Source organism: Alligator sinensis, unplaced genomic scaffold (genome assembly GCF_000455745.1).
Source record: "Alligator sinensis unplaced genomic scaffold, ASM45574v1 scaffold266_1, whole genome shotgun sequence".
NCBI classification, from domain to species: domain Eukaryota; kingdom Metazoa; phylum Chordata; order Crocodylia; family Alligatoridae; genus Alligator; species Alligator sinensis.
Genome location: NW_005842362.1, coordinates 1,001,958 through 1,027,180, shown reverse-complemented (window position 1 = coordinate 1,027,180; position 25,223 = coordinate 1,001,958). Strand labels below are relative to the sequence as shown.

The 25,223-nt window shown below is 41.6% G+C and overlaps 1 protein-coding gene across 4 annotated transcripts in view; it reads left to right on the top strand.

The window, feature by feature from the left end:
- Positions 1–25,223, top strand: part of LOC102379291 (HHIP-like protein 2) — a 59,602-nt gene that overhangs the window by 6,721 nt on the left and 27,658 nt on the right. For 2 of the 4 annotated variants that reach the window (XM_025210643.1, XM_025210644.1), the window contains 8 exons: positions 1,222–1,391; positions 3,481–3,594; positions 4,988–5,186; positions 8,245–8,372; positions 10,731–10,889; positions 17,727–17,793; positions 19,350–19,473; positions 21,867–22,027. In XM_025210643.1, coding sequence (XP_025066428.1) covers positions 1,222–1,391; positions 3,481–3,594; positions 4,988–5,186; positions 8,245–8,372; positions 10,731–10,889; positions 17,727–17,793; positions 19,350–19,473; positions 21,867–22,027 — 1,122 coding nt within the window. Of the gene's footprint in view, positions 1–1,221; positions 1,392–3,480; positions 3,595–4,987; positions 5,187–8,244; positions 8,373–10,730; positions 10,890–17,726; positions 17,794–19,349; positions 19,474–21,573; positions 21,706–21,866; positions 22,028–23,491; positions 25,138–25,223 lie in introns of those variants that run through there. The other 2 variants (XM_014522508.2, XM_006029188.2) reach the window with 2 other exon arrangements.

The following is a 25,223-nucleotide window of genomic DNA, read 5'->3' as shown; positions in this document are numbered from 1 at the left end:
CCCCCCCCCCCCCCCCCCCCCCCAAAATGCTTTTTCAGGTCCAGGGGAATCAGAGTGGGGGCGCAGCCCCGCATGGGCTGATTTGCCCTGGTCAGCTCTGCTCAGGTCAGCTCTGTGTGCAGCACATGTTGTCTGGACATTGCTGCGTGCATGGAGCTGGTCTGGCATGCATTGCATGTGGCACTTCTGCTGCTCTGGATCCAAAACACTGGGCCGGTCCGACATGCGTACTGCATTCAGCGCTCATCTCGGACTGGCCCTGTGCACCAGACTGGCTCCACACATGAACATGGGGCTGGTTCAAGACCTAGGGACTTGATAGAGCTGGCGCTAGCACATGCTGGGGACCCCCTCCTCCCCTAGTCAGCAGTTGGCTGCTGGTGCCCCCCTAGTATCGGGAGGCACCAGTCGCCCATGGAGTTGGTGCACACTGCACAGAGCTGGTCTGGGGGATGTGTTGGCTCTGGCACATGAGACTGGTCTGTTATTTCAAAGCAGATGAAAACACAGTCTTTGAATACAACTATAGACCACAATACGCTGTGGTTATGCAGTTCATGTGGGAAATCTGTCCTGTTTAGCCGTGGTCCTTTAATAGTTTCATATGTAGAGCTCACAGTGTAGGAGGAGGAACAAACTCTACTACGTGGGTCTATCAGTTTTGCGCTTCTTCATCAGAAAACATTGGTGCATTCAGGAGGCACACCATTCAGACTTTAACTGCCACAGGTTCTATATGGGCTGCAGCAACAACGATCCGGTTTGGGCAGGGGCCTAACCAGCCTCTTGGAGCCCTCGCGTAGGGAAGCTGCAAGTTTTCTTCAAGCTTAGTCATAGTATAGGAACAAATTCTCCCCATCTCTGCTTCAGTTTACAATCTGCTTAAATAAGAGTTTTTAATTTGTTTGTACCAGCTACTTGCATTTTCAATTCTTCAGGTGAGCACTGCTTAGCTGAAAGGAGTTCTACTCTTGGTTGAGGTTTCTAGGTGATCATAGTGCAATATCTTGCAATGTAGACCTTAAATAAGAGAGGAGATGGGCTCAGAGGAGAAATCCACTGTATTTTAGGAAATATTTGAAGTTGCATTTTGAAGCATGGTTTCTGTCTTTTTCACCTCCTTTGGCAGAGTTTGCCCTGGACAAAGCTAAAGGTAGTAAAGTGATAGTTACATTGTTACCCTCTCTTATTTGTTAATCCTATTTTTTTTTTTTTTTTTAGTAACTAGGGGTCCAAAGGAAACAGAATTTCAGAAAACGAAGGAAGCTTGTTTAAACTACATTCAAGATGCCCTGTTGCAGAACCAGTGGCAGAGGGCTGCAGAGTTCATGATTAGCTACTTGGAGATATTGGAAACAAGTACAGTGAGTAAACGGAAAACTGCTCCAGAGGTAAGATAAAAAGAGGCTGTTACCAGAATTCACTTGCTGTTGATGGAAATAATTTAAAAGGGCATTTGAAGTAGTTCATGATCCATACTTATGTCTTATTTGTTAAAAAGAAACCTCAAAGCTTTACAAGAACATGTGTGCATTAGAGAGGTTTTGGGGTTTAGGTTGTAGCTGTGTTGGTCTAAGGACATAGGCAGACAAGGTTCCTTGGGTGAATTTGATATCTTTTATTAGACCAACCCAAATGGTTGGAGAATAGTTATTAAGCAAGCTTTCGGGTTCAAAAACCCTTCGTCAGGCTAAGGAAGCTTCAGCAGTTGGTGTGTGCTCTTTTGGTTACTCTCTAGGTATCCATACCAACCGATAAGTTTGGAAAACAAACCTCTAGCATATAAAACAGTAGAGATATAGAACAAAGTTTAGCAGTTCAGGACAACTCATGGATGTCCCTGGCAGAGGGGGCACAAAACTGCACCCTGCATATAAGCAACCACAGTTCTGTTGCACAAGTATCGGGTAGCAGACCACACAAAACTAGACCCCGTAGTTGCTAGCAGTTAAGGGGTTTTATTCAGGTAATGTGGAGCAGCTTGGGAGCAGGGGAGTTGTCTAATGTAGCAGCAGCCTTTTAAGGCTTTGGGCTGGATTGGCCCAGTTGGAGTCAGAGGCAGGCAGGTGGATGAGTGGCTACTAGGACCCAACCAGCACTGGCACTGTTCCCTGTGGCAGCAGAGGGGAGGTGCCTCTCCAGTGTCTGCAGGCATCGTCCAGACTGGGGATTAGCAGCCTATGCCCTGCAGGCTAATGTATCTGTGAATTTCATGGGCTGATTGACTGCATTTGGAACAATCTGCTCTGAAGCCACTATTTGACATCTTAATTTAGTGGATGACAAAGTATTACCACCTCTTATGTTCTAAAGTGGCCTGATTTCCAGAACTTCTGGGGTCCTGTTGAACCCACTGAAGTGCTGCTGCTGAGTGCCGTGGAAAGCTGGGCTCTGAGCTCCTTGCACAAATGGTTTGTTTGGACCCATGGCAAAGGAGATGACAATTTGGTTCAAGTATGAATTAATTCTCATGAATCTTGCAGGTAACGTGCATAATTAATACATATGCTTTTTTTTTTTTCTAAACTGACTGTCCAATGAGAATACATTTGCCATTGGTGTCCCATGTCAGAATCCATTTGAAGTTTGGAATCCTTTTTTTTTTTTTTTTTTTTTTTTAATTCCCTATTGGCTTTCTCTAGAACCTTATGAGCCTTCTCTCTAGTTGCTTCATATAAGTATCTGAATCAATGATACAGGTATTGAAGCAGCATTTTCTTTAAAAAGTGCCACATGGAGCCTTGCAAAAAAAACTAGAACTCTTGGTTCCAAAATAATACCTTTTATTAGACCAACTAGGAAATTGCAAGGAAATTGTCCTTTTCTGCAAGCTTTTGGGAGCTTTCTGCAAGTTCTGGTTTTTTGTATGTCTGGTCTCAGACCAACACGGCTACCAAGTACATCCCTGAAATATGGAGCCTTTGCATTCTATAGCCTGTTACAATTTTGGATCTAGTCCTGTAGACAGACTTTGATCAGAGACGTCTTCTTGATGGGGAGGTCTTCTGTTTTCAAAATTTGAGAGATGCAGAGGGGAAAAAAATCTCTTTTGTATTAAAGTAACATGAGCTACCTCTACCTTGCATTCTAGAGGGAAAATATCAAAGGAAAACTGCTTTTTTTTTTTAATTTTTTCTTTTTCTTCCTTGAACTGTTTTCAAGCAGGAGGAGACATATTTTAGCTTTGCTTACAAAATATGATTTCTGTATATGTTGCTAAAAAAAACCAAACCTTTATGCCTGCTTAGGGAACTTCCATGAATGTTAATTTTTGTTTTTGTTAAACCATATACCATGTGTAGATGATATTAATTTGCTGATAAGTAAAATTTGCATGTTCGTTTTTCACTAAAAGAAGTATGTCCATTTCTGATAGAACACAGAAAGGAATCGTAGTAGTAATTTAGTGATCAGAGACTAGTACTACTTCGGTTGTGGTGCATAGAAGCTATGTTTCTGAAATGTGTAGTTACTTTGCAGGCGATTTGGAGAATAGGAACTGAAATTCTGCTTCATCATTCCAAGAGCAACATAGAAGAGCTCAACTACTTTACTGAGCGGATGAAAAATTTAGGAGTAAAATATTATTTAAAGGTGAGGACAAGCTTAAAGGGGCATTATTGACTTAAATTATGCTTATGTTTGAAAACTTATGTATAGGGGTTACCACCAATTTTTAATGATGATATCCGTAATGGAGATAGTAGTCTTGATTACACTACTAGCAGAGATGGTACTGTTAATATAAGGGCATTACAGTTTCCATAATATTCTGCACCCCATTCTTTATAGACTTGGCATCATTTGCCCTTTTTCATTGCAGTTGCTCTGTCCATAGTGATACCCAGGTCCTTTTTCTGAGTTGATAGAATGAATTTGGGTTTATGAGTATAATTTAATTTTCCTTTCCAGCACATGTTAACTTTAGTTATCCACACTTCCATCATATCTGTACTTCTTCATAGTCTGTTGTAATCCCAACTGTCAGACTTTTCTGCCATGCTGCTTTCCTACTTTTTAAGTCACTAAAATAGTTTAAACTATAAACTTGGTGTAGAATGTCATGACATCATGTTCTCCTTTTGCCATAGTGGAAATAGATTCTTTAATCCTGTTCTCTGCTTTCTATCTTCTAATCTTTCTTTTGATCCACAATGATGTTTTGCTTCTCCTCCTATGTAATTAATTGTCTCTCTTGTAAGGAGCCTTGTTAGAGACCTTTTGAAAGCTTAGATACGCTTTCATTTAGTACCCCTTTTGCTAACTACCTTCTCAATATGTTAAAATCCTCAGGTTTCAGAGCTGTGATTTTTTTTTTTTTTTTTTTTTTTTCTTATGCTGCTCCCATGTCAGTTGAACCCTTTTTTATTACAATTAAAAATAGAACAAATCACCTGATATACGTGATTATCTGCCATTTTACCAGGTACAGTTGAAAGGGTTACTGGAGTAATTTTGTTGGTTTTTTTTAAAGCCTTTAAAGAACTTAAGCCTCTTTTGGGACTCTTGGATATATATCAGCTGTGCCTGGTGACTTACTGCTTTGGAAATTATCAGTTTGTTTCAGCACTTTTTTTATTCCATCTCTGACAGTCCCCCATCTTTATTATCAGGGTAAAGGAGGTCTGGGTTATATCTCTTTGCAACATCTGTGATTCGGACCAAGACAAAAAACATCCATTTAGCTGTTCACTACTTCTTCCCTCTTACTGTTGTAGCTATCTCCCCTGTTTTCTGAGGAGAAACCTGTTGAATGAAATAATCTATGCAAAATGCATTTCTACTTTTTTTTTTTTTCTCTTTTGATAATAGTTCAAATTAAAATTTATGCAGAATGTTTTATATGGCCATTAATCTTGCTCTTCTGTTCAGATGTAGCAAAAAAATAAAATAAAAAACGTATGTTGTCAGGAAAATCTGCTGTTTTGTAAGATGTGATGGGCATTATTTAGGAGCCTGGTTTTTTTTTCTTTCCTCTTTGTCATAGGTTTGTTTAGAACACATCTTTTATCTCCTGTGTAATGGATTGATAGATGAAGCCTACCAAAACCTTACCCTGGCAGAAAGCTGGAGGTATGGAGAACAAACTGCTGCTCAGAATGATGAGCTGAAACTCATTCAAGCTTACAAGGGTCTCCTGGACTACTATAACTGGTCTAAGAAGAGAAAAGCCATGTTAGAGCTTGGTGAGTACCAATGCTGTTTTCTTTGACTACTCTGTACATTTCAATTTGCCTAGTTTCACAGGCCACTGTGATTTGCAAATGATTATAGAAAGACGGACGAGCTAGAAAAGTAGTAGCTGCACTCCATCTGATCACGTGCAGCACAAAGTTCTCAAGAAATACAAAAAATAAGTCATGCCACAAAGTTTGGTTGTTTTTTTTTTAAGAAGAGTTTTCTGCTACTGAGTCTTCATATTCCTAAAACAATTGTCCTGGATAATAAAGACAATTGGTTGCCTTCTCAGTGAGAGAAATCTACTGTTCAGGTGGAATTTTCTGTCTACTGTATGATTAGCCTGATCTTATTTGGGTCAGATTTATGATGGCAAAGCAAAGTCCAAAAGGTTCAAGCCAGTATTACATACTGAGGTGTTTCAGAGCTTCAGTTGCTAACCTGATCATGGGACACTTCTGCTGATGAGGGAAAGTTCCTAGGTTAGTTTTTGGTTTTTTTTTGTGGGTTTTTTTTGTGGTGTGGGTTTTTGTTTTTTGTTTTTTTTTAAAGATTAATGCTTGTCTACTTCAGATTAATGGTGCCTGAGGCCCTTGATGAAGATTCTTTTGCGATACTACTGCCCTTTCCAGTTATTGCCTTATCTCCAATGTTAGGGGAAGCCTGAGAGAGATGGTGCTACTTCATTCTGAGTTCCTTGACCCATTTCACTCTGGCTTTAGATCTAGGACAGTGGTTTTCAACGTGTAGTCTGCAGACTGCTAGGGGTCTGTGGACAATGTCTAAAGGGTCCACAAAAGATGATTTTGATCAGTCAGAAGTATGTGAATACCCACACTTAGCCATTCAAAGCAGTCTGCACCTCCATTTGAAATTTCCAAAGGGGTCTGCTCCTCTGTTCAAAATTTTTTAGGGATTCACAAATGTAAAAAAAGGTTGAATACCACTGATTTAGGGTAGATATTACAAGCATCAACCAATCTAGATTATTAATGTCTGAAGATGAGTTGGGCAAAAATGATCCCAAAGAATAATCACCAACTTCTGACGTTCCGGTTGAGATTGTACTTTCCTGTGACCTTAGAGTGAAAAATCAGTACTCTTTGAAAGGTCCTTCTTTTACCATAAGTGACTGGTGCTTTCTATTCATGTAGAATGCCTTTTTACCATCTCTTACAAAGTGGGGTGAGGAAAAAGTAAGATTCTTCAGGTTGCAAAAGCATCAGAATATAGAAGATTCTGTCATAGTTATGTTGACCCCAGACAGTACGTCCTCTTTGCTTTCATAGTGTATAGCTAACATTGTATTTTCAAACGGAGCAAGATGGTTAGTTTCATTTTAGTTTCTGCTGCTTTAATGTAGAGAGTTTTATAACAAGGATGCATCTTTTTCTTTTGATCAAGAGAGTTTATCCGCTAGTGGTTGGAGGTGGTTTTGGATCTATGGCAATTAATAGAATTATGCAGGGTGCCAGTTTAACCAAAAGTATCTGTGCTTGGGGCAGGTATTTGCCTTCTTTAAAGGCAAGAATACCTGTGAGAAGTCCATACCCAAGATCTCCAGCCAGGACTACTTTAAATATACTCCCCATGCAGCTGTTCGTGAAGACTACTCACTATCTTCAGCTTGGGCACTCTGCTTGTCTGCCAGTATGCTTGTGGAGTCATCTGCTGAGAGCACCTTCCACCTATTTTTGGTTAGCTGTCCTGGGTCTTTCTGCTTCTGAGAGAAACACTTATGTTGACTCTGATCTACAAAATGCATTGCTGCTTGTGTCTTGGCTCTTTGAGAGACAACTTGTTATGTACTGCTATGTGAATTGAGATTAGTTGAGACATCCAGACAGACTTCCTAGATTTAAATGAGTGTGGGAGCATGGAGACACTGAATACCATTCAGTAGCAAATCGGACTCTGGAACTCCTTTCCCTTGAGGATGATGGGGATGGGGGGGAGGTGGAGAGTTGCCCTGGGATCCTGTTAGATATAGAATGTAAAAGGTCACTTGTGGCTTTTATTTAAACTTCTGCAAGAAAATTATATGTAATTTAAGCAATATTAATAGAAAAATGATGTAAACCAAATTTAGGAGCTGTCCTTATTTAAAAAAGCCATTTAAAACAAATTGTCAAACTACCTTAAGAGGCTGACATACTGTAATTCCTCTGACATCCCTGATTCAGAGTTTTACCTTAGTGGAAATTATCATATTATCAATGACAACTTTTTTGTGCACAAAATGCAATATTGCTTGTTTAGACTTTTACCATCGTGCAACACAAAAGTACCTGTTTCAAGTTCTTGGGTACCCTTAGAAGTAGGCATGACATACGCTCCAAGCAAGTAAGTTGGCATAGGTAGGAATTTCTAAGGTCCTAATGAAGAATGATTACTCAGGCAAATTCTGCCTAGAAAATGGGCATGAGTGTATAGTCTCTTCTTTAAGTCAGCTGCCTTCCCCATGTGGTTTTATTGTAAATTCTTAATTTTGAGTTCCATACCTATAGCAACTTGATATGACTAGCTTTGTTCTTCATAGATGGATCTCCATTTATTTTTATTTCCCCTCTCTGCACTAACAAAATAAAGAGCTCTTAAATAAATTGTTCATAATTTATTGACTACATAAATCAAGATTCAGACCTAAATTAATTAACTTGTTAATTCCCATGTAGAACACCAAAAACGGAAACCATTTCTAATCTCCACAGTCAGTGCAAAATAATGTATTTAGCTCATTCTCTAGTGATTCATTTATCAATTGGTGGATGAAGGAAATGAGGTAAGATGGTTGTCATTTTTCAGTTAAGATATAATTATCTTGAGCTAAGTTATGTGAGTGTTTAGTATTTTTCCCCATCCACACTGTTTCTACAGATAAACAACTTCCCTTTCATCCTTTGTTCTCGCTGATCTGCAACCTCTGCCATTGAGGAACTTGCACTTGACTTATCTTTTGAAGTTAGCTGTCTTTGTCCTGCCTTCATGAGACTGCCTCTTACATGTACTACTCTATCAGTGCCCCATTTAACTGACAAAATACAACTAATTTTTATCTTTTGGCAGATGAAGAAAATTTTACAGACTCCTCTGAACAAGAAATGCACAACTTTTTTCGGCAAGCAGCAGTGAATCTTAAGGAGATAATTAAAATACCTGGAGTTTGGGATCCTTTCGTGGTGTCCTATGTGGATGTAAGAGCACATTTACACGTGTATTCTTAAATAGTTGCCTTTGGTATATCAGAGAAAAATATATTCTGGTATTTGACTATTTGAAGTTCTGTTGTAATTAGAGTAGATTTTTATAAAAATGTACTAAGTGATAATAGTGTTTTCTGGTCTCCTCTACTTGTGAAAATTAGTTTAATCAATTACACTTTCCATCGCAATGTAGGGCCAATGTAAAGTGCATGCACAGGATCATTTAATTTCATTTGATGAACAGATTGTACAATCTTTGTTTATGATAATGACACAGGAATTAAGAGCATGACTTGATTTCTGCTCCCCCATCTGCATGCAGAAATGGAACAATCCCCTTTTAATTGTCAGAGGGTAGGCACCCTTTTCTGGCCATGGGCTGGAATGACCTACTTCAGGTTGGAGGTGGGCAGACACTAAGACCTTACTGCTGCCATAATTTTTCTCCCTGGCAGTACAGGGAGAGGGTCTCCTTCTGCCAAATGCCACCAAAGTCCTATTTCTGCAGGACAGCTCCAAAGGTTCTGCAGGCTGGATCCAACCCATGGGCCATAGGTTGCTGATCCATGCTGTAATGGATCCCTGCATCGGGGAAAAAAAATGGGATTCCTCAAAGTCTCTTTTCTGCTTACAAACTTTAATACAGACGTAACCTTAACATATGTCTCTTAGAATGTTTCACTTATTATAAATGGAGGTTGCTAGCCTGCCCTGTGGTATTTTACCTACTTCTGGAATCTCATTAGGAGGACTAACCTAGGGAGGCAGAGCAGTCCTGTTCATTGAAAAGAAATCCTGGAACAGTAACAGCAACTTTTTAATATGTTAATATTGAGTTGCCTGTTTAAAGTATTTTCAGTGGTCTTTTAATGATTTCTGCATATTAATATTTCCCTGTATATAGCAGGAAGTAAATTGCATGTAACAGCAGCACTATTAATGGATATTAGACTTTGTACAGAAACATGCTAACATATTTGTGCTTTAGTCAGAAAATACCTGACGATGCTGCGTACACAGTATTGTTTACTGCAAAATCATCAAGAATTTGGTGCATCATAAATTTTAAAATGCTTCACTATGTTTTTCCTCAGTTTTCTTTGGGCCCTATTCCATTGATTAACAAAATACTCCAATTCTTATTTGTTGATTCTAGTAGGATTTGAACTGAGACTTTAAGAGATACAAAAACATCCGAGGGTAGGGTGGTTTGGAAGCAAACAGAATTTATACTTGGAGATGGCCTCTTCACAAGGAAGTTTGCAGCTTCACTTTTTATACTTTCATTATAGAGGACATCAGTTATTATGGTTGTTAAGAACTTTCATAAATACTAATGTTGGGAAACAAGTATGGAATTCCTCAAAGTCCCTCTTCTATTTACAGGTCTTAAAGTTTAAGACAGATATCAGACTCATGTGCACCCATGGGCTGCAAGGCTGTTTGTGGGGCAGATCTGGACCTAGCAGGACATGTAGATTAACACAGTGGTTGTCAGCCAGGGATATGTGTACCCCTAGGGGTACTTAAAAAGATCATAGTGGTGGGCACATGCCCCACACACACATTGGGGGGGCAGAGGTTGTTGCCGCTGTGCGCTGGGCTTTGCACACTGCTGCAGCTGCCCCAGGAACAGTACAACACCATGTGCTTGCTGCCACTGGGCTGTGCTGTACCCCGTGCCCACCTGGCAGTGGAACGCAGATGCCTTCACACTGCTCCCAGGGTGGCTGCAGCGGCATGCAAAACCCAGCGCGCTGTGGCAGCCATCTCCACCCCATGCACAGATCTGGGGGGGGCGGGAGGGGGCAGCACATGCCCCGCAGGCCTCCACAGGGGTGTGCCGGGCAGGGGAGGGGGGGGCCCCCCCCCCCCCTCACCATGCCCCTAGATAAGCCACCTGGGCTCCAACTGTCCCATGACTCAGCCCCTGTCCCTATCTGTGCCCCACTCCTTCCCTCACCCTGGGGGCCTCAATCTGTGCCCCGCCGCCCCCACAGCCCTTTCCCTTCCCCCATAGACTTACCTGCTGGGGGAGTGGGCTGTACATGCACTCATGTCTGCTCAGCCCCCCCCACAAATAATTTTAATATAAAGGGGTACCTGAGCTGAAACTTTGAGACAGAAGGGGCACAGTTGTTAAGAAAGGTTGAAAACCCCTGAATTAACACAACTGCCACTAAATCCCCATTGTCCCCTCCCCCCATCCTCCCTGCTGCCAGCATATGTCCTCTGCAGGACTCCATAGCTGAGAATTTGGTGGCAGGTTCAGCCTTGTTCCTGAATTGTAAATATTTGATTATTTATTTGTTAAACACCAGCAATATTATCATCTCATTGTTTCCATAGCTGTTGGAATTTTATGGAGATTATGATGAAGCCCGGGAAGTCTTAACTGAATATGCCTACAACTCCAAGTTTCCTCCCAATCCCAATGCTCATGCTTACCTCTATCATTTCCTAAAGAGACGGGGCGAATCCAAAAAATCACTGGTATCTGTTCTCAAGGTAAGTGATTAAGGCAACTTAAATTTGTTAAATTTGGTGGCTGAATTAGAAGACTATAAATTTAAAAAAAAATGTTTTTAAAGGTTTGTGTTCTACACTAATGACCTGTTTCAGCTGTTACACATCATGTTTAAACATTAACTTGATTTTGGATAGGAGGATAAGTTTCTACAGTCAACATATTGTAAACCAACTTTATCACCTCCTCATATCACTTGGCAAATCATGTGAACATTTTAAAATACCATACTTACTCAAATCCAAGATGAGGTTTCCTCCCAATCAGCATGGAGGAAAAAGCCCCTAGTTTTCAACTTTGCATACAAAGCATGTGGGGAGGGCACTACAACTCTGGCTCTGAGCCTACACTGGGGCCAGAGTCAGACCCACAGCAGTCACCTCCTCCCCTTACTGTCAGGCACAACTCAGCTCTGGCTTGGGCTGGGTTCCCTCCCAGGCACAGAGAACATGGAAACTCCTATTGCCTGCCTGGCCAGTCAGCAGCATGGACACTGTCACATGGCGTATCAGGGCTGCTCTTTCACATGCTGTGTTTTAGGAGGAAACAAAGTCCAGGCAGCATCTGACACTAAATGTGTGTGTATGGAGGGGGTGGGGGTTGGAGAGGGGAAGGGGCAGAGACTATATGGGGAGCTGGGGGGTGGGCAGAGACTATGGGGAGTGGTAGGAGGGGAAGGGCAGAGATTGGGGGGAGGGAGGGAAAGGGCAGAGATTGGGGGTAGTGGCAGGGAGGGGCAGAGATTATATGGGGAACTGGGGGTGGGGAGAAGCCGGTGGTAGGAGGGCAGGAAGGCTGGGGAGGCAGAGGGCAAGGGGGCCCTGACCCCCTTCCACCCCCACTCCTCAGCCACCCAGTCCCCCCTAGCGACTGCTTTCTCTGCTGTAGCAGTTGGGGGTGGAGGGGAGAGATGCAAGACAACCCCCCAATAATTATAATCTATATATGGAAAATTATAACATTTATAATTTTTACATGTATAGAATCTAATTATTTGGGGGGGGTCATCTTATATTAGATTTGACTAAATACAGTAAATCCTTAGATTCTGCCCCCCGTGCCCCCCTACGTATTACAGCTAAAGCTACATTTGTGTTTACACTCACTTTCAGGAAATCTCTGCACTTAGCTGTTTTGGGGAAGGAGTTCTGGATGTTTCAATTAATGTATGTCATGGTAATTTTTAATGCATTGTCACAATATTCAGTGCATCGGCAATGCGTAGGGCGTGAATGCGGGTGCACGTGCACCTGCTGAGCGTGGCGGTGCACCCTCTGCAAAAAGGCGCCGCTGGCGGTGTCTTTTATTGTACCATTTATATAGCTGGGAAAAGTGTTAGACAAGCTTTTGGGCACAAAATGTCTTTCCTAAGATCTGGAAAGAAGCCGATACAGGCTAGGCTAAGCTAAATGCTAGGTAAAACAATGTTCTTTGCTTAACTATTACGTAATTTGAAGGCAGCTGCTTAGAGAAGGGGAAGAGGGCAGTAAACCTGCAAAACGGCAAAGAAGAGGTATCGGAAGTAGCTACAAAGAAAGTAAAAGGCAGTTGAAATGGATAAAGCCAATTATGTAAAACAAGGGTGTCAAATATATGGTCCGCAAGTCAGACTTGGCCCATGGAGCTGCTCCTTTTAGCCCGCTGCACTGTCAATAGGCCAGGGAATGTGTGGGTGTGGCTAGTGGTTGCTGCAGAATCCAGGGCATTGGGACTGTGGTGGATATAGCTCTCAGCAGCAGGGCCTACCTGTGTCCTCCATGATTAGCAGCTGAAGTTACCATGATTGCTGCAAGTGCAGGTGCCACCATTAGCCTGTGGATCTGGCCCACCAAGGAGCTCCATAGCCTGGATCCCACCCAGGGCACAGTGTTACCAGACTTGCCCATTACTTTGGGGTGTGCTCATTTAAGGGATACGTTTCTAGGGTCTTGGTAATTCTGTCAATGTGCTGCTTGTGTTACTTGTGTTTCTATACGGAGCTGTATATCTCCCTTCTGCAAGTCCTCACCCCCTCCCAATGGAGCTATCTTGCAGGACTCAGTCTCAATGGGGCTGGGTTCCTCTAGTCACCAAATCAGTCACACACCAGTTCATAAGGGCACGTCTGAGTCAAACTGGGTCAATCAGCCTGTACAAGCTGATCCCCTTATGTGTTTCAAACTCAGCACGTCCCAATCTTTGGCCTCTTGATGAGCAGACCCCACAATAATTTGGGCTTCACAGGGATCTTTAGCATAGGTAAAAGAAGCGTTGCTGCAGAGCACGGGAGGAAAGAGAAGCAGAGAAGGAAAAATATATCCAATTACTACCAGTTTGACTATAAAAGTTATTTATTGCTAAGCATATGAAATATATAATAGTACTAGTAGTAATAGACATGCAAAAGAAAAACAAACACCAACAATGACAATACTACCCTGGTTTCACTAAGTATTTGGGGAAACTTAGCTCAAGCTTAACTGATACAGTTCAGGTTCAGAAGTTTATGCCTAGAAAGAAGACAGAGAACGCTGGGATCTCACCTAGTCCACGGTACTCAGGCTGCAAAGCTGACAGGCACAGTCTGTAGCACAGTCCTTGAAGGGAGAGATGATCTGTTCTTCCAGCGTCCCAAGAACGACAGGGGATGGTGTCAGCACAGGGGTTTTCTTCTTCTCCTTCTTTCCTCCTGCTTCTACTTCTTTTCCTTCCTTTTCCTCTTCTAGCAGCACACACACTTACAGATTTTTATACCCTCAGTTCAGCTGCTTCGAAGCACCTTCAGTAGTGTAAATCATTGTCTTTTCTATTGACAAGGGGTTATCTGGTTTGGACCATCTCAGGAAACTGATTGATAATCAGGAAACACTTAAGATTAGGGAGTAACCCAAATACTTGGGAGCCAGCTTGAGATTCCTATGGGTGGCAGATATACTGATGGGATATCTCATGGTTTCTTCAGAAACAATAGATAGCTTGCAGCATCAGGGTTTTGGATTTTTACTTGTTGTGAACAAGCCTCAGCTTAGCATGACTTTTCCAGATCTTACTATAGTCTTTTAACAGACTTAAGGCAATCATTGGGGTGTTCATAACCTTTGGGCAGGAGGACTTCCACCAGTTGTCCTGGGAAAAGCATGACAACACTTGTGGTTAGGGCTCCAACAGACTGGACGCTGTGATGAACCCTTAATCATTGTTCAAATGTTGCCCATACCCGCTCTGACTCTGTCTCCTTGCCTGAGCATTCCCTAACCCGGCAACCGAGTTTTAGTCAATCAAATTTAAATAGGCCTCCCATAGTGGGACCGGGGAATGTACGGCCCGAGATGCCTATTAAACTTAGAGGTGTGTGTGTCTAGGGGTGGGGGAAGTCCTTTGTAAATCCAGATTAGAACTAGTCTGATAAATGCTGAGCTGGGTGTGTGTGAACATGGGTTGATTAGCATTTGGAGCATAGATTTCCCATCATGCAGTGCTCCCCTGCTTCTCTGATCCCAGAATTCACTGCAGTCTCTGCTTCAGGCTTTCTGTTCTCCATCTCCCATGTAAAAGATATTCTCATACAAATGTTACTTTTCACATGTTTTCTGGACCATCACTACTACACCAATGCTGTGACCCTACTGCAGTCATGGCCTGCAATTATTTAAGCTGTCTGCATAGTTACAAATTTGGTTTTCAGGAGTTCTGCTTTTAAAATTACTTTTATGTGTACTATCTAACATTCTTGGGGGTTACCCCCACATTTAACTATGTAACTTATTTTCTGAATGGTAGAGTACCTGCTATTGTAAATTCAGAGTAGTTGGGAAAGCAAAATCAATATATTTCTGGTAGTGTCTACATGTGCCTACTAATGTGAAGCAATAAGCGAGGTGCAAGGAGATAAGCAGAAAACTGCTTTAAGTAAATAAGCATAGGGCCAGGCTTGTCCCCTATCCCCACTCCCTGGCCCCATTGTAATATGAACAGTGGTTTTTGAAACCAGGCTTCAATTCACAAGTTATGAACTGGTGCTTTGAGTCCAAACAGGTTGAGAACTACTGATCTAGGTGGTCCCAGGTATCCTGAGGATGACTTCTATGGCTCTTTGCACCCTAGGTTGTGATTGCGTAAAAGGGCAGCCTGTCAAAAAGTTGCATTCTATGAATGAATGAATGAATGTCTTTCTTTACAACAAAACAAGTGGCAGAGTGGAAATACGGAACTAATTCCTGTAGTCTGATTTCCTCTCTGTGGTGTGAGCTGCTTGTCTGTGCTCTTGCTGCAGCCACTTCCCCTTCTGTTCCCACTTGCATGTGCCTCCTAAAAAGCAAGGCAGTTCTCCCTGGTGGCAGTAGCATCTGCTGCCACCACCACTGGGTATAACTGCCCCACATCCCTCAGTTCTTAGGAGGCACATCAGAGCTGAACCAGGAAGGGCTGCAACAGAAGCAGTGCACCTGCTTGCATAATATAATACAGGCAAGTGCATCTTTCTTCTGCAGCTGCTTCTCAGTTCAAGTGCAACATGCCTCCTGAGAACAGGTGCGCAGGGCTGTTTCACCCTGCAGTGGCAGTGTCATAGCATTCCTGGCAGGTTCTCGGGACACCCTGGTTGAGAGCTACCGCCATCTGTATTTCATATAGTCTGTAACCATGAACCCTCGTATGCTGCCTTATTTTAGTCCACATACTGTCTACACCTCTGGATAGCTTCACAGCGCAACTTACTGAAAAAACTAGATAATTCTCTTATTTTCAGTCTTTAGTTTATACCCGTTGTTAAGGAAGGGGTTGTCTACAAGAGATTTGTAGGACACAAATGCAAAAATGCGTTGTTTGGTTTTAACTTTTTAAAGAAGGCAAATGTAGTTATGTTTCCACATATTGACAGTAATGACTCTACCTAGTATTTAGCGTATGTCTTATGTTTTCACTGAACTGTGGGGCTAAGCTATGATAAACTATCCTGGTAATGCTGTCCATTGGTAGTTGTTCTCTGCACTAAGCTAACTGAATTCTCTTTGGGCTATATATTTAATTGATTAACCCTTAGCTTTGTCTGTTTTTCAGTAACTTTTTGCTCATCAACCCTTACAATCGTTTCAGCCACCTGATGGCAGCAAAACACCCTTATTAAAGCAGATTTTTTTTTTTTTTACCACAGCTACTTTAGTTTTATGCATGGTAATTTTATGCACCAAACATTCTTGAATACAACTCCATCTTCACTATATCATTGTAGCTTTCCTTTCATCCAAGAGTTTGGGATTAATGAGCAGTCTTATACATTAACTTCTCTTTACAAGTTAAATGCAGAACAGTGGGCTGAGTTTTCCTAAGTAGAAAGATTTTTCTGTGGCATAATTGGAGAAAAATTACTATATGGTAACCAGGAAGGCTCTTTTTTCTTTAAATATATAGGTGAAATATTTTACAGTTTATATCGCTTGAAAATTTTACCAGTAGTTGCACATGCATGCATATGCAACATACATACCACAATATTTACAATGCACTTTAGTGTTTAAAAATGTATTGTCTCAGTTATTTTAAAAAGGGTATATTCAAATTTTATAGATGGGCAAGTAAGCACAGAGGTGAAATCCTGGATCCGTTGCTGTCTGTGGTAAAATGCCATGAGTTCATCCAGAACTTAATTAACTTAAGGGCTCACGGTCAGTGTGACTGGTTTCTACAGCCTAAACAGGTTGCTCTTTCCAGTTCCTTGCTCTAACTGTTAGATGATGTGACCACCTCTTATTCATAATGCCCCTAGGAGGCAGGTGATGTAGAACCACCGTATAACTAAGTGATGGCTTGGTAAAGTGAAATTACCGAGTCCTATATGTAGCCAGTGGCTGTGTGCTTTGTTATATGCTCTGAAAGTCATGTATGTTCACTAGGTTTTCAAGGTGTTGAGGGCAATGAAATTAGCTAACAGAGTGAGTACTGTGTATTACAGTGAAGTACAGTACTTGGATTATTTCCACACATTGGTTGTTTTTTTTTTTTTTTTTTTTTAAACAAAACACTACATTTTTCTATATTCTGATTTGAATATGGGCTAGGCAAAAGATATACCATTTAAAGTCACCAGTTGGATAAGCAGGCAATGCATCGAGTTCTCTCCCAGACCGTTGGATAATTCCTCTTTTGGTTCTAATAGATGTCTTCACTCCAGGGCTTTAGAAAAATATTGCTTTGCCTCTGCCTGGCTCCATTTGTTGTGTCAGCTCAATAATACACGGTCACTGGTTGTTAATGAATCTTGCAGTACACGTTCTAAAGAAAATCTGACTTGGACAGTTCTAATGGAAAAAGCTGTGTGGAGCTTATAGCATTAAGGAGACTTGAAGGAAGGGCAGAACAAATGGAAATAATGAATACTAACAGCTGTGTTGTGCCTGCCCTTTTTGGGTGTACGTAAGGAGGGGCAGGTACAAAGAACGCATTTTGTGTTTAGCTATAGGTGCACTTTTCAAGTCCACTGCAGCCCTTGCATAAACTATTTTACTTAAACTCCAAAGAGACAAGGGTAGCAGAAAATGGGGACTTTAACCCAGCTCCCATTGTGCCAGTCTGTGGAATTAGGTTTCTCCCAAAAGAGTACACTATGTTTAAGGGTGTTTGGGACTCTCCTTGGACTGCTTCTGGTTTGTTCTTGCAGAGGGTGCCATGCTTATCTGAACTACCATTATAGGAAGTGTCCCTAAGTATTAACTGTTTGTTTTATATGAATAAATTAAAGCACACAGTCACTTAGATATGTACATTAAAAAAACCTTTGTAAAGTGTATGCGTCTCCTTGATAAATATTTCAAATTCTATAATGAAACTCTTTTCCTCTTCAGATTTTGCACAAGACCGTTCCCTCTCATGAACTAATGTTAGAATTTTATACCATGCTTAAAAAATCAAGTAAGTCTTTTAATGTCCTTTTTCCTTTCCTTTCTTTAAGCTTTATTTAAGTAAGGTGAAGGCATTGTAGAATACTTGCATTAGCTTCTTCCTTTTTAAATAATTCCTTTTTAATAATTCATAATACAATAATTGTAGTTTTTCTTTTTAATTGCTTCTTTTTTTTTTAATTATGGGGTCAGAAGAGAACAGAAGATTTAGAGGGAGATGTTTCAAAACTTTAAGACATTCAATATAAATACATCTGGAGACTTGACTGGCACTTACTGTCATAAAACACAGGCCCCATGGCCAGGGTCTCAATAATGACTAGTAATTTGGGTGTCTGTTTTTGTAGAGGGGCCTCTAATTTATCAGGAATACTTAATTTATTATACTCTGTATTTATACAGTCTGTATTGCACACATCAGAGAACAGAATACACATTTCTCCAAAATGGCTTTTGCCTTTCAAGCCACCTGATCATGGTCTCCAGAATTTAACGCAAGTCACTTACAATTAAAGTAAAATTCTTTCTTGACTTGTTTCTCCCAGATGCAATGCATGACAACAGGCAGGTAGATGGTTGAGGGCTTTTTAATTCTAAGTTGCTTTTCTCCTCCTCCTCCTCCTGTTCCTACCTCAGCTTTGTTTATATTTTCTCTTGAAACTGAGATGTCTCATTTATTGTCATACAAAGGGCAGGTTTGGAAAAATCCATTTATCTGATTTTGTATCAGTCAGAGTTTGGTCAGAACTACTGTTCCGGTAACTTAGTAGTTTTGCTTAAAATTGACAGCTGGCTATTACATAGCACTCAAGAAGGAATTCCTGTCTCATCATCACACCTAGGATGACTAATTAAGAAACAAAGCAAAGACATTGCTCCTTATTGAGCTAAGTAAATCAAGGACCTAATCCACCACAGTTTTGGAGCACTGTCAAGGACAGTCTAGACCTGAAGGGAGGCAGTAGAGTGCTAGATGTTAAGGGTACAGTGCACCCTGTACAAGGTGATGGTCATCAGGCAGATGGGACCATAAGGTCAAAGATTTTATTGAACTCCAGTGCTGAAACTCACTGACTTCATTGGGACTGGGATGAGGGTTTACTAGGTACAGAGTAGAAAGATTTGCACTTTCAAGCTAGTGGGCTGTGTGATCTCCCTCTCTGCTAAGATTTATTTACATGCAGTTGTATATGTATGTACTGTAAGAAGAGAACATAGTTTTCTCAATAGCATGTTCTTTTTAAATGGCACAAGTAAGATTAACATTGCAGCCAGAGGGCTGGTGTGGCTATGAGGGAAAAATGTTGTTCTGCATAAACAGTCATAATTGTTGGTTGACTAGGATTAGTCTGAAAGTCCTAAAAGAAAACTTTGTGGCCTGTCAAGGAGATTTTTTTTTTTTAATGGACTTACATTTCTGTGGAGGGAGTTGGAGGGAGAATTAAGCTTAAAATTAGGAACAGAGCATCACACTGGCCAGTGGAATGACAGCAAATTAGATCTTCCTTGCTGCTTGCTGTACTCGTGAATTCAGGACTGATCTCTTTTTTTTCCTCCTCCTTGCAGAAAAAGATAAAAAACGTCGATTGGGGCTGGAAGTTATTTTTGAAGTTCTGGATTTTGCTGGCTGGAAGGAAAATGTAAAGGCTTGGAGTTGTTTAGCGGAACAGATTAAACAGATCCTGGAGAAGTAAGTCCAGTACCCCATTTGCTAACATTTGCTATAGTTGAATTAAGGGAATTGAAAGTTGTCAGCTAGACCAATGTGGAAACATCCTTTTATTTCTGTCCTTTGACAAAACTGTCATTGAGAAGACAGACCCTCGGTTCAGTGGCTGTGCTCAGCTAGCCTCAAGCCTTTGGACCTTTCTTTTTAAAGAATGTTTAAAGAAATATTTACAATAGTCTACTAGCAGGCTACAGAGGTATCACCTGAAAGACGCAGCGTTTGAAACCTGTAAAACATTGTATTCTTTTAAATAGGCCGATTGTTGGTTGGGTTAGACATTTCCCTCTGACTATCCCAGAGGGCAGTTGACTACAACTCCAGAGGGACCTGTCTCCAAGGTATTCAGCCCCCTGGCCAAGAGGTCACTGGTGAACAGATTTCAAGAGAGTAGTGAATGGAAGCAATCAAATAAAGTGATTCTACTGTCTTTGCTACTCTACCAAGGGCAAGGCACATAATTCTAGAGGTGCACTGATACATCAGTTCATATTGTATTGGCACTGATGAAAGGAAAGTTGACATTATCGGCAATTGGCTTTTTTTGGCTGATGTGGCTGGTACTGTCACTAACAAATGCCCCACGCATGCACACAACCAGGAATACAGCCTGGCAGCTTGAAGAGCAGCATCTGGCCAGTGAGTCTGTGGAGGGGAAGGGGGGTGGCTTGGAGACATCAAGGCCCCCACAGTGAAGGAATGGGGCTGGGGCTGGGCCTGGGGCAGGCGCTGCCCAGCCAGGGTGAGGCATGGGGTGGAGCCTATGTGGGGGGAGAGGGGAGTGGCTCCCACCGCTGCGTGCACCCCAGGGACATGGGGCAGGGGGGCAGGGCGTGTGCCCCCTGGATCTGTGCACGGGTTGAGGGTGGGCTGCCACTGCACACTTGGGGCCAGAGGCTGCGCCAGGCTCTTCTGAAGGGGGCTGGGCCAGGGCTGCATTTGGGGCAGGCGGCAGCAGCACTGGGAAGGGAGCTACAGGGGGGGATATGGTGAATTTTGGGGTGATCATATAGCTTCCCTTCCTAGCACCACTGTCTCCTGGCCTGAGCGCAGCCCTGGCCCAGCCCCTGCCAGGAAGAGCCTAATGCAGCCCTTGCCCTGAGTGGGCAGCCTGCCCTTGCCCTGCACATAGATCCTGGGGGGCATATGCCTCTTAGGCTTCCCCTGGGGAGAGCACAGTGGCAGGAACCACCAGCCCCCTGGACAAGCTGATGGCTCTGCCCCATGCCCCTCCCCTCCCCAGCTGTGCAGCACCTGTCCCAGCCCCACTCCCTCCCTCACTGTGGGAGGCCTCCAGGTGCCATTCTCCAAGCTGTCCGGCTGCATATTGGCAATCGGATTGGTATTGGCCTGTATGACGTGTCAGTAATTGATCGTCAGTATCAGCCCAAAAAATCTTTATTGGTGTACCCCTACATAATTCAGTTATTCATGATTTTTACCAAGCTTGTCAGCAGCTTCCTTTGATACAGCTTGTATTCTTTGTAGGTTTTTTAAAGGTGATTTTTAAATTCCACTTAAATACCTTTTAAATAACAAGTTGTTTAGGATTGGGGTTAGGTCTTACTAAATAGAATTCCCAGTAAACTTACAGTGTTTTTTTGGAAAATTTGGATACTACACAGAAATGGTTAAAATAGCTTTTAGTGGTGACTAGTTTCTTCTTGAGAGATTAGTCAACTTTGCTAGTCTCATAGCATATAAGAAGCTTTGGTGTGGTTTTGATCCAGAAATAATTTAAGACATGAGTGTGCTGTCTTGGTGACTTGTGAAACCTGTTAAAAAGACTATCTTAGCCTGCTGGCTTCTTTTATGAACCAGCCACAGAAAATGTCAAAATGAATTAGGTGCCCACTTCTACTGGAAGATCACTTCCTTAGACACTGACAAACAAGTTGCTCTAATTAACTACTGCTGAAGAAATATAACTTAAATTCATCCCCTTTAACTTCAGTGTCTGTTAACTTACAAATTTAAATTCAGTAGTAATACACAGTTTTTTAAAGTGAACCAATGGGCTATGAAAATGGCACTTCTTATTAAAATATTTCATTCTTATTTCAGGTAGGCTGTGCCAGCATGCAGACTGTAACTGCAATTGAGCTGCACTTTAGATCATGAGTTTTCTTAAGTGGCATGACCAGCAAAGCAAAAGGGGTAACTGCAGGCAGCAGGATGTTGACAGCTGTCAAACATGTAATATGAACGTGCCATATCTTTGGTGTTCTTTTTGGAAATGTGTGAAATTCATAGCACAGAGAACAATGCTTGTGTGATTTAACTTTAAAAACAAATAAATAAATTAATGCCTTCCCACTCTCTTTGAGATTAGCTGTAACTCGTTTGTCTTTTTCCAGCTCTAACAAGCATCTTGACTGGGTAAAGGAGGAATGGAACTCCAGAAAGGACTGGTGGCCAGCCTTTCACTTCAGCCACTATTTGGCTAAAAGAAATTGGCAGGAAAATGAAAAACTTGCTTATGAAAAAGCATTGCTGGCTGGAATCTTATTGGGAAAAGGTAACTTTTAATTATTGTTCCTTTTCAGTGTATGAGAAATATTTTCTGGTTCAAATGTTAATGGCAGGGGTTTTCTGATTTGTGTCCTGGAAGAAACTCATTCCCATCACCTTAAAGAGGCTGGCTTGATTGTGTAGGCTTGAATACAAGAAAATCTAGTGTTAGGTATTTTGCTTGTGAAATTCGGTTCATATCTTGCTGGTCTAACTTTAGCAATAGTTCCAGCCTTTGCTTCAAGTAGTGTTTTGTATATATTATATTAAATGGTCACTATAGAAAATGCACCAACAGTCGTTGGAGAAAAGACTGATTTTTACAACTTCCCTTTCCCAAGTGAATGCCCCAACAGCTAGACTGTAGTGTCATACTGCTTCTCTTTGACCCAGTGAGCTTTTAATACTTCTCTGCAAAATGAATCTGGTTCTGCTGGAGGTCCTTAGAGTGTTCATAACTCAGAAGAGTCTAGGGCAGTCTTCTAGAAGGTGGGAGATGTAGGTTTTGAATTTTTTTCAATTGAAAAAGGAAATAAACCCAGATCTTCTACCTTCTGGGTCAGTGTTCCAATTGCTCATCTCTTGGATGAAGGATTAGATTTTCCTGAAATGTGTATATGTTTGCTTCGCACAGCTAAATAAACTCTTCTGTTGCTCTCTTACAATTGTAGGTCCTAATATACTGTATTTACCCAAGTCCAAGAGATTTTGAATTTAAAATAACCCTCCGATAATTAGATTCTATAAATGAAAAATGATAAAATTGTTATAATTTTCCATGCATAGAATCTAATTATTGGAGGATAGTCTTAAATTTGGTTCCTCCCCACTGCTGCGGTGGGAAAGCAGGGATAAGGGGCCAGACCTTGCCCCTTGCCCCCCAACCTGTGCCTGTCCCCCCTGCTACTTGTCCTCTACCTGACTCCCTGCCCCCTCTCCATGCCTGTGGCTAACCCCTTTCTGCTTTCTATGCACCCACCACCTCTCCCTCTGCTTTTCCCCTGCCAGTTACCCTCTGTGGTGGCTTTGGTTCCCCCCACCCCAAACAGGGTTTCCTCTGTGCCCCTCTTCTACTGCTGGAAGCCCCTCCCCGACTGCATGAGCTACCCTGTCCCAGGGCAGGGAGCCACTCAGTTCTGACTTTAGCCCTGGTTTTTTTCCCTATGTTGACCGGGGGTGGGGCTCATGGGAACCTATTTTTGGATTTGTATAAATATGGTATCTGATGGATGTTACAAAAATGTAGATTGTACAAATGCTCACATGTTGTTTGTCCTTGTAGCTTGGGTGATATGTGAATGGCCTATCTGAGTCTAAACGTTTTATTGATCCTTCCTGGGGTGGGTGATGGTATACAACTTCTATACAAATAAAGGCATAATAGAAGTGTTCTGTCAAGGAATCATTTGCACTCAAACTATTTTTCAGGCTAAATAGTGGATTTTATAACCTTGTTTATTTTTTGTTTTAGATTGCAAATATTATAAATATGTTTTACACCAGGGCTGCAAAGCCAAGAAGAAAAGGTTTCAGACACTGAAGAAATTTGTGAAGAAACACAATTCTGCCTATTTGAGAATAACTGCCTGTTCAGATTCTTCCACACACCTTTGATTTTATTTATTTATTTATTTATTTATTTTAACAAGATGTATTTCAGGACTTTAAAAAAAAAAAAAAAAAAAAAAAGATGGTGCTAAATTAGTTTCCCAGTTTCTGAAAAGCTTTTCTTTAAAGACTCCTGCGACACAGATTGTGAATCTGCACTGCTACTTCAGAATTTGACTTTCTGTGCATTGCTAGCCGGTCTTTGGTTTGTATTTTTATTTATAAATACAAGGAACATACTGTAGATCTTTTGATATAGGAATCTGCTTTTTTTAAAATTTGTATCTTGTTTGCTTATTAAACCTGACACAAGCAGAGCTGCTGATTCCTTTTCAGAATCGTTTAATAGCCAGTGTACTTGTAAGTCACTAATGATCAAGAACAGTTGACTTAAATAGGAGCAGGAGCAAGGCCATAATAGTTTGGCCATAACTGGAGCATTCTGTGGCCATGTCTAAAAGTTTGGAGAACCCAGGATGTGGTGGGAGGTGTGTACTCTGGCCTCTTAGCAGTCAGTTGAGCTTGGGTACACGCACAGTGAGCACGTTTACATGTTCATTAATATGCTATAATCTCAGCACATTCAGTTCGGTTCCTGTTATAACAGGTATTAACTTAATGCGCCGTAATCAGCGCTACTGTACAATTAATGCAGATGAATGCTTTTGTGTGACGCTTAATGTGCATTGGATTAAAGCTACTGTCCAATGGCATAGTTTTTGCCAGCCGTACTAATGTGCAGTACAATTAGTCCAAGGCACATGAAGCGTCTCGTGTAGATGTGCCCAGTGGAAACAAGTGGGGGACTTGTTTCTTGGCATCAGTCCCAAGCTCATCAGGGAAACTATAGATGTGGCCTTAAATCCTATATTTCCAAAGGTATCTTTCACCTCCTCTAACTTTTAAGACAGTCAGAAATGCTGTTTGAGAAATACTTGGACAAATAAGCAAGACAAAATGTTGCTAATTCACATTTTAGAAATTCTTCCCCTGGAGTTGGTTGCTAAAATATTGTAGGATGGAAACTATGTTAATGATGGTTTATGATACACTGCAAAATGCACTCAACTAGCTGCCAAACTGCTGGGGTGACTGAGTAGCAGACAGCTACCTAAAGTGTCTAGAAAATCAGGGTTGAGCCAAGAATGTGGAAAAAATCTGTGAGAAACCCTGACTTAATTTTCCATTGAGGAATATCTGTTAAATTAAAATGCATTAGATGTAACTGTGGAGTTTGGCTTCCCCTCAACATGGTTGATATATGTAGAAAAAATAAAATAAATGTGGTTTATTTTCCAGAACATAATCCTACAAATTAGCATGGACTGTGCTATATAACCACTGAGGTAAAATGAAGTATCTCTTTACCAACATAATAAATTAATAAGGCTAGAACAGGGATGGCTAACCTGTGGCATGAGTGCCACGAGTGGTACAGGCAACCTCTGTGTGGTACGTGGCAGGTTAGGGAAGGAAGGGGATGTTACGTCTCAGCTCTGTGTTCTTGGGCAACCCTGGCACAGGATGCAGTCTGTCTGACTCACAAGGACTCACCCCCCCCCCCCCCCCCCCTCCCTAAAAGCAACGCATTACAA